This window comes from Poecilia formosa, unplaced genomic scaffold (genome assembly GCF_000485575.1).
Source record: "Poecilia formosa unplaced genomic scaffold, Poecilia_formosa-5.1.2 Scaffold153, whole genome shotgun sequence".
Classification (NCBI taxonomy): Eukaryota; Metazoa; Chordata; class Actinopteri; order Cyprinodontiformes; family Poeciliidae; genus Poecilia; species Poecilia formosa.
The window spans coordinates 1,501,911-1,511,603 of record NW_006800092.1 but is presented as its reverse complement, the minus strand read 5'-3'; the positions used below and the strand labels follow the sequence as shown (position 1 = coordinate 1,511,603).

Below are 9,693 nucleotides of genomic sequence, written 5' to 3'. Positions count from 1 at the left end.
TTTGCATCAGAAGGCTTGATTAAAAAGCGACGGGCACCCTTTGGCATGCCCCTCAAAATTTCTGCGGAATTTTCTAGTTATTCATATGTTATCAAATGCATAGTGCATTAGGGAAAAAAGTATTTTATCAGAGGTAGGTCTTCACTTTAAAACTCTTCCAGCATAATGAACTATCTGAGCTTTTTTTTTTTTAACTGATTGAGTGATTCCTCCTCTCAGCATCTCATCTTTGCCTTGAATCCTGTTCACCCTTCTGATGTGAACAGGATTCGAGTGCATTCAAACCAGCTTTGGATCCCCAGACCTTGGGAGTGCTTTGGCTTTTCGCATCTACAACAACAAACTGAGGGAATTGCTGGGAGGACACACATGTGGAGTGGAGTTTAGTGGAGTGGAGTGGCTGGGTGGAGGGGAGGGGAGAGGAGAGGTGGAGGCGTGGGAGTGTTTCCGACCAGATATCAGATGCTCCCGTCTCCATGCGGCAGGAGAATGGGAACTGGCTCGCATATTAAAAAAAATAAAAAAATACTGTGCATATTGCATCCTGTAAATTCCCAAAGTAAAGTTGCGGTTTCCTGCTGCTGACATGAGAGGTCAGAGGTCGGCGTCGGAGCAGAAGCACTTCCACTAGGTTTTCGTGTCGGATCGGATGGAAACGGATGGAACAGCGCGGCTCATTATAAAGCACGTCTCCGGAGCGACCACAATGAGCTGTAATTGCTGTGGTCAGCTGCAAAGTTTGCGAACAGAGGGTCTAGAAGCTGGCTTCTAGTCACAGAGACAGAAAACTACCCCGTCTGGCTCTTGGCTTCTCTGGCTTTAATTAGACGCACTCGTGGAGCAAATGAAGCACCGCTGAGCCAGACGCCGCAACAAGAGGTCGTGTTGATGTAAAAAAAAAAAGAAAGAAAGAAAGAAAGAAAGAAAGAAAGCACGACTCTAAAAGCCTGTGGTGGATGGAGGGGAGGGGGTGGGAGGAGGTAGATCACTGACCTGGTTCGTGAGGGGATCCGATGGCTTTGCAGATCTCCAGAGCCAAAAGAAGCGCGACGAGGACTTGAATGGGAGACGCTCTTTGTCCAGCAGCGTGGAGCCCCCACTCCGAACGGTTCATTTCGTCAGGACGGGGACCTGCGTGTCAGAAACATCTAATGCCTTCCCATAAAGCTCCACGGCGCTCAATTCAGATGGAGTCCATATGAGTTGGATGCGCGTTCGGCGTCACTTGGACCATGCGCCTCAGCCGTCACAGTCCTAATAAAGATCTCCAACATGGGCCCGATCATCGTTTGCGTCCGCTGCTTGTTTTGGATGCATTCCGACTCCAACTCTGTAACTTTTGTAAAGTCGGCTTTGACACTTTATTGAGCGGCCCTTGGTTCCTTCTCCTGTCCTCCATCAGTCTCCTCCCGACTACCAGTGACAGCTTGAAAACTTTTCTCTTTTTTTCCCCCCTCGGCAAACTTTTGCAGAGCCACCCCCACAGATGGGAGGACTCTCAGACAATAGGCTGGCTCTTCAAGGACCGAGCGGAGGCTTAAAGGGGAACGGCCGCACCAAGAAATCGGATACAGTCAAACGATCCAGCTTGCATACAAGCACAGCCCAGAAAAAGCCGAGGTCTGACGGGTTCTCAGTGGGTCAGATGAGGACCCGCTCAGATGGGATGCATTCACTTAAAATCGGAGAAAACACTTTAGATCAGGGGATGCACTTTGTGCAACACAGCGACGGTCATTTTGGATTGAGGAATACTCTTTAAGAAAAAAAAATAAAAAAATAAAAAATAAAACCCAAAGGGTTAAAACCGGATAGTTTCACAGGAAGCTGTGACGGAAGGGATTATATTGGCTCCATAAAGGTGAATTCCCACAAATGACTTTTTGAGGACAGTTATTAAATTTGTAAACACGCAGCTTAATGTTTAAATTATTACTCTAACTTGTTTATTATGGCTTTTTTTATGCACTAATGTCATTTTTGAAGAAAAAAGGAAATTAGTGAACAACACAACCTCAGTATCTGTGGGTTTAAAATTAACTTCCTACTGATCACCCCCGCCCCCATAACTTCATACTACCGTAGTTGCCTAAATTTAAAAAAAAAACATATTTAATTACTTGGTTAATTTTGCTTGAGTCTGATTTGGTTTATCACCTTATGAGCCTCTTAGGGTGAAACAAAAACAGCAGCTATGCTCACAGTGTCTTTGTCTCTTGAAGGTTCCGACAGTGGCTGCTTTGGGACAGGGGCCGCATTTTGTTTCTCTTTGACAAGAATAAAAAACAAAACATGCTTTCATGGTAAACTGCAAACGTCTCCAGTAATGCCAGAAATAAGAAATTAGATTAGTCTCTGGTTGCTGATGTGTGCATTTTCACCTTATGTTGGACTGTCTCAGGGCGACAGTCCAACAGTCTAGAAAATGTACTCAGGTTTAACTAGTTTAGAATCAGCAGGAAAGTTAAATGTGATGGTAGTTTCTTAAACTTTTCATAGCTGCTGTTGTCGGGGAAAAGCTTTATTTAATACCATTTCAGAGTAAGTGTCAAAACCATCTGCACTTTAGCATACCAACCAGATGAGCAAAAATATGTCTATTTACTTTAGTTTATCAAAATTTCTCCACAGCAAAAAAGGCGAGGAGCAAGGACACTCGAAAATACCAGGATTAATGTACTGTATGCTAATGTGGTGTATTTATAATAACGGACCTTTGTGTGACATTTGTCACCGAAGCACTTTAACAGATGATGTTGCTGACGAAGCAGAAGTTGCCCAGAAGAGTGATGCCAAAAACTCAAAGCGCCAGCAGAAACGGAATGAAGATAGATGGACAGACAGACAGACAGACAGACAGACAGACAGACAGACAGACAGACAGACAGATATGTGCTGTTTGACATTCAAAGATAGAAAGGACAGACAAACAAACCTTTATCTTTATTGTACAGCATACAAATTCAGTAGCACCTTAAATATCATAAGAATGTCTAAATGTTTTAGGAAATCAAACCACACACACAGTTAAACTCAGTTAAAAAATCATTTTGAATATGGTCAACATGGTCATTATTGCATTGACTGATATAAAACAGACATAATTCCGTGCTGGGGGTGGCGCACTTTCACAGGTCGTTTGTGCGGGTTCACGGGGTTCTGGACCGCGATAAAGAGGTTATGGTAGGTCAGTGGTTCCTATGATCCTGTAGGGCCTTGTGAGCTCGGATGGGTGCTGCACATGTCTGGGAGGGGGGGACTTAATCCCTCCAGCTGCCCTAACACCCCTCATGAGACCAAGTCTGTCTCATGGTCACCCTGTTCTGCAGCAGCGCAGCCGGAGGAACCACACGGTGCAACGGTAACTTAGGACGCTTTCACTTGTGCATCGTTAAACTGATCCGTGTCTTCTTTGTAAAGCCTGAAGCGTTTAAATGTTGTCTACCACAATCTCTACTGTGTGTTGCACTTGTCAGTAACGCTAACAGTTATCGTATTGAGTCAAAAATTTTTGCATTTTCTTCTGGCGTTGCTGCGCTAAAGTAATCAGTTTGGCTGTTTTTACGCACAGCCCGAGTGCGCAGCGATTCCAGTCACAAGCTCGTCTTGCGTTAATAAAGAACATGACCCCTTTTTTTTGTTTCTACCAGTAAGTGTCTGTCATCTTTAGCAAATGAATGACGGAGCTACACAGTCTACACAGCGCGGGACAGTCTGCTTCTCTCTCTTTCTGTTGACCAATCCTGGCGCAGCGGCGGAGCGACACACCTGTATAAAAGCGGATTCCAGGTCAGCTGACATTCAGAGGGGGAAGCGATGAAGATGACAGGGTGCTGAGGAAGGCGCACGGAATCTCTCTCTCTCTCAGATGGGGATGTTCTGCGGGGCGCGTGTTGCGCGTTTTTAAAGATGGACGAGCTCTTTAACCAAAGCGCAGCGCCGAACCAAAGTTCAGCTGGAGATGACAAGTTCACATTCGAGGACATCGACGTGAGCGCGGACGGCTCTCCCATCCTGAGGATATTCATATCGGTGGTGTACTCGGTGGTGTGCGCCATCGGCTTGGTGGGGAACCTCCTCGTGTTCTTTCTCATGAGGGTGCGACAGGGTCGCAAGAGATCCACTATAAATGTGTTCATCACCAACTTGGCAGTGACGGACTTCCAGTTCGTCCTCACGCTGCCCTTCTGGGCCGTGGACACCGCGCTGGACTTCAGCTGGCCTTTTGGAGGCGCGATGTGCAAGATCGTCCTGTCGGTCACCGTCATGAACATGTACGCCAGCGTCTTCTTCCTCACCGCCATGAGCGTGACCCGCTACCTCTCCGTGGCTTCAGCCCTGAAGAAAAGGTCTTACAGAAGGTCACGGTGCGTCAAGTGGGTGTGCGCGGTGCTGTGGCTGGCCGCCACCGCGGCCACGGCTCCCACGGCCGTCTTCTCCACTGTGACGGTGGTCGCCGGAGAAAAGCTGTGCCTCCTTAGGTTTCCGGAGGGACACGACTGGCTGGCCCTTTACCACATCCAGAAAATACTGATTGCTTTCGTCATCCCGATGTTCATCGTTTGTGTCAATTACATGATGCTCCTGCGCTTCGTCAGGCGGAAAAGCATGGACGGCAGCAACCCCAAACGGAGATCCAGGGTCACCAAGTCTGTCGCCATTGTCGTTTTGTCCTTCTTCTGCTGCTGGATGCCAAACCACGCCATCACCTTCTGGGGCGTCTTGGTGAAATTTAACGCGGCCAACTGGGACACGTCCTACTACACGGTGCACACGTACGTGTTCCCGGTCACGGTGTGCTTGGCACACACAAACAGCTGCTTGAACCCCATCCTTTACTGCCTGATGAGGCCGGAGATCAGGAAGATGCTGAGCGGCCTTTTTTGGAGAGTCTCCAGTCCCACTCAGAGCAAGGCTTGCGCGACGCGCTCCGTTACGCACATAGAAACCCAGGGAGTGGTGCCCCTCCAGATCATTGACAACACGGAGTACACGCTGTCCATCATAGACCGTAAAGGTTCATCAAGTTCTAAGTCAATCCCATACACCCACTGAATAAAAAAAAACTGCCTTTCTTTATTTATTTATTTAATTTTATTTTTTGCTCCGTCAGCTGGCATTGCTCGTGCGTAATGTGTTCACAAGTCTGAAAATCACTATATTCTATGTACTACGAGTCACATGGAATGATCATTCCGTGTGAAAACTATAAAACGGTTGACTCATTCTGTGATTTTTCTGAGATTAATCTTTTCACGCTATAAGTGACAAAAGGACTGGGACAGGACGGGTCAGCCCGGCCACATGGAGAGGCGGAGATATTCACTGTCGGGCCCTAAAATATGAAAAAGTTTTTTGTTTTTTGTTTTTTTGTTTTTTTGCCACGATATTCACCATGTAAAGCCTGACTGTAAATAAATTGCTTTTCCATCAGAGGAAAATAAATAAATAAATAAATAAATAAATGGCTGATTATTGCTCCAAGCTAATTTCATCCTGTGATAGATTTTTCATTTGTCTTTAATTATAATAATGATATTTCAGAATTGGCCAGAGTTTTTGAATCAGTCGTGTTCTACCGTTTCTGGATGTAAGTTGTGCAAATGTTTTAAAGGGGTTTAACACTAATGACGTGGTTCTCATGCCGTGCCAAGCATCACTGCCTTCAGCTGTAAAACATATTTATTTTTGATACTTTGTCTCCATTATCTGTCATGTAGTGGGCAACAGTGAGCTATGAAGTTACTTCTGAAGTCCAAACAGCATTAAATGAAACCAAGCTGTGCTACATAGTGAAAAACTTAATGGATGCTAAATGACCAGGCTAGATGCTGCTACCACTACAAGCTATGTACAGACTCATCCAATACACTGAAATATTACTGAAAAGTCAATTTATTTCAGGAACTTTATTACCAAGTGTAACATTATAGAGGATAATTACTTATACTGGTGATTTCCAGACTTTATTCTGGTTAATTACAATTTTCTTTTTGCCAACAACGAAAACATGATAATTAGTTACAAAAGACCAATTAAAGAAAAATCATTTTAAGATACAGAAATGTGGGTTTGCTTATGAACTTAGTTATTTTCAACTGGTGCTTTTAATCTAACAAATGAGCCTCATGAGAAAGTATATTCTAATGTTTTAAATATGACTCTCTTACCTGATGCATTTAAACATTGCAGCATGTTCATTAAAAGAAATGTGTGAATTAATAAGATGCAAAACAGACAAGTAAAAATATAAAAATATGACATTCAGAGGGGGAACCATGTGAATTTTACATGGTGGTTGATGAGAAGCTCTCTTTCCCAAACAGAAATCTGCCTGATGAAAATCATCATAATTTTTTTTTTTACCTCAAACTTGGATATTTCATCTTTTAAGCTAAAATGCAATAGAAACAAACCACTAAAGTTTTCTTCTACCTCTCAGCAAACTGACTAAGCACAAATCCTGTCACTCGGCTGCTCATAAAAGCTACAGAGATGATAGTAGTTGGAAAACTTTGGTGTTTAGTGGTACTTGTTATAAAATGTTTGAGAACGTTGTCCTCCTGTGAGTAAAAAATAAATAAATGCAAATGTAAAGCAGTCAATCTCTCTTTGAGCACAGAGTGCAGATGCTGATTTAAATAAATACTTAACGGAGCGTTAGATTGAAGACAACCGTTGAAAAATGATTTTCATCAGTCCGGCACCTGAGCTGGACTGATGTGCAACCAAGAGGAGAGATGGCTCATAAATTTCCATCTGTCATCTTTTGGCTCAAGTGAAGACCCTCCACAGACAAGCGGGGAAAGCTGCCCACCACACAGGCCAGGAGGTGAGGGAGGTCACCTGGATGCAGGCGGCTTGATCGGCTTCCAGCTTTGTGTGCCGATGCTCCTCTTCTCCGTCTGCCTTTCTTGTCCTCTGCATCCCTTTGTGTTGCTGTCGAGAGGTTTTGTGTGATCGCAAAATGCTGTGGTCAGGTTGCTTTTTCCATTCTTCCTCTTGCTTTTCCATGAGTGCAAAAAACAACAACAACAAAAAAAACAAAAAAAAAACAAAGCAGCTGGAAACCTGCCCGTTCAGTGTGTTTAGGTTGTGTAAAAGAAAAAGGGGTTTCACGAGCTTCTAAAACGAGGGAATACGTTTAGTAAGAGTGAACCCGAATAAGCTTGGTTTAATTAAAACTGCAGATTTAACGGAGGATGACAAAGCACCATACACGAGGCTCTTAGCCTCGTGTATGGTGCAGCTAACACCGTTACAGAGTACTTTTTATAGCATGTCGGCGTGCGTCACCCAGCCGCAGGCCGCCCTCAGGGAATGCTTTTGTTAGTGAGACGTCTGCAGAACTTTTTATGTTGACTTGCAGCTTTTGATTTCTACACTTACTTCCAAGTAGACAGAATGTCTTCAATATTTCAATGTGGTCTTGATGCATTTCTCTCCAGGCTTTCTGGGTATTCTTAGAAGCTCGATTTCTGTCCAGGACCTAACAACCTAGATGCATATTTTGTTTTTGACGACTTAACACTGATTTTGACGAGCTCAGTTTTATGTATTTTGTTCCCTGTAAAGTTTTTTATTCCCACTTTTGAATCTGGAAAAACATATCTAAAATAAGGCAGGTGAAGATGCAAAGTGCTGTTAAGCTAAAATAAACTTTTTGGGGTTATTATCAACTTGGCTAATACATCTTATGGCAGATATTTTATCATATGATATATATGCACATCTAGTGGAGAGAGTTTTTAGCCTCAAGCATCTTCTTACAGACTAAAAGACATGGATTAAGAACGTGAAAGATTCCAAGAAAACATTTATGGTAAAAAGTAAAGAAATGAGATGTAGTTTGAACATTTTACACTTCATATGCAGAAAGTAGATGAACGTTTGAGAATCAACTGTCTTTTAAATTGTCAGTTTAAAAGTCACACCTGCACCCTGCTTTGTCACTTTTTTGAGTTTGCCAATCAAAAAGCATATTTATGTTGCATTGATGTCGCCATTTTCTTTTACTATGCGACTTCACTGCAACATTTGCACACATTGCTTGTAATCTGCATCACCGATAATTAAAACATATTACGGTAATTCATTTTAAGTTGTATATTTTTGATTTATTGGATATCTCCGACGTTGTTTTGGTCATTTTCATTCTTATAATTTTTAGTACGGTATACTGTATCATTTTCAGTGGCAGTAAAAACAAACCTCGCCCTCGGGGATCAATACGTTTTCATGATGGCAGTATTCTTGTGAAACTGCTTTGCAGGTGTCAGCAGCACAGACAGGCTTTCCACCACGAAAATGACTCTGTCCGTTGAAACCTGCCCTGATTTATTACAGTTATTTGAGATTAAGAACGTAATATTAACAGCTTAATTTGTCTCTGTGCACCTGCAGGTCTCAGTGATTCACACACAGCACACAGCATCAGAGTCTGAAGAGAACCTGGAAAGTATTTAGTAACTTTGATAGAAAAATTATTTCTGAATCCATTTAAGAAAGCCTGTGTTGTGGGATTATGTAACTAGAACAACATAAAAAAAAGACAAGATTCAATCAATGTGGCAAGCCAGTAAATTAAAATGGCTAAGATGCATGTTTTTTTTTTGTGGCAAAAAGACAAGTTTTCTACATATCACAGTCTCCCTGTTTTATTTAAACTCCTTATTAAAATATTTGATGTAGACACCAAGTAAATGTTTAGATCATAGGTTATTTGTAATCTGAAGACAATAATCTCAACACATTTCATATCACATGCAAACTAACGCAATACCTAAAATCAATGAAAGGAGACTTATTTTTAATTGAACTGTAGTTTCAGATGCATTTGGTCAACACCGCCCCTTACTGGTGGCAGCAGGTCAATACAACAAAATCCTCAACCCATCGAACCGCACTTTTCAGAAGCATAGTGGACTTAAATGCCAGACTTCATCTCCACTCAGGTACATCCAAATTAATATGAAATGCTCATCACAGCAATGCAACACTGTAAAACTGATTTAAATCAATTCAATAAGCACATGGTGATATATTTTTTTAAAAAGTGAATTTCTGCTAATTTTGAGTTTACCGCTAATGAAAAGAAATCCGTTTATCAGAAATTGAGCAAATATTAAGACACAATAAATAATAAATAATAATAATAATAATAATAATAAGGTACTGTCAATTTTGAAACACAGCTCTACTGAAAAGTGTGCCCATAAGCTCTCAGTCATTGGTTGGGGATATTTTTGCATGACTTGCATTGTGGCATGGAGACAATCAACCGGAGGCTCTGCCAGATATTCAGGAAGTTCAGATTTCTTGCCAGCCTTCTGCTCTTCGACATCGAGCGGCTCCAATGATGTTGACTGCCAGCACTCCATTTATACAAACACAGATCTGTTGATCAATCGTTTGATTGTACAGAAATTAAAAACCACCAAGCCAGTTGGAAATCAAATCCAAATGAACCAAATTCATTCAAGTGTCATGGAGCACCGTGGTTCCAAATCGAGTGAGGTGATTCTACGCTTATTTCTTGAGATAAACTTTAGAATTCATTGCTCAGCAGCTCCGTGCAGCGCCAGCCTGCTGATTGGTGGAATCAGCTCCAGGTGAGCCAGCCTGCTGATTGGTGGAATCAGCTCCAGGTGTGCCAGCCTGCTGATTGGTGGAATCAGCTCCAGGTGAGCCAGC

At 42.5% G+C, this 9,693-nt stretch overlaps 2 protein-coding genes across 2 annotated transcripts in view; one reads left to right on the top strand and one right to left on the bottom strand.

Annotated features, from left to right (window-relative positions):
- Positions 1 to 2,045, bottom strand: part of LOC103146194 (A disintegrin and metalloproteinase with thrombospondin motifs 7-like) — a gene marked incomplete at its 3' end in the record, with an annotated part of 7,150 nt that extends 5,105 nt beyond the window's left edge. Inside the window, exon 1 of the mRNA XM_007564003.2 lies at positions 994 to 2,045. Coding sequence (XP_007564065.1) covers positions 994 to 1,114 — 121 coding nt within the window. The remainder of the gene's footprint in view (positions 1 to 993) is intronic.
- An 848-nt stretch (positions 2,046 to 2,893) lies between these two features.
- On the top strand, positions 2,894 to 5,755 carry LOC103146193 (relaxin-3 receptor 1-like). The gene is made up of 2 exons (XM_007564002.2): positions 2,894 to 3,361; positions 3,671 to 5,755. Exon 2 carries the CDS (start codon positions 3,910 to 3,912, stop codon positions 5,053 to 5,055), a length of 1,146 nt encoding a protein of 381 aa, XP_007564064.1. The 5' UTR covers positions 2,894 to 3,361; positions 3,671 to 3,909; the 3' UTR covers positions 5,056 to 5,755.
- The last annotated feature ends 3,938 nt before the right edge of the window (positions 5,756 to 9,693 follow it).

Excerpts from the sequence above, each read along its gene's own strand:
- LOC103146193 (XM_007564002.2), top strand. The coding sequence starts at position 3,910 with ATGGACGAGCTCTTTAACCAAAGCGCAGCGCCGAACCAAAGTTCAGCT.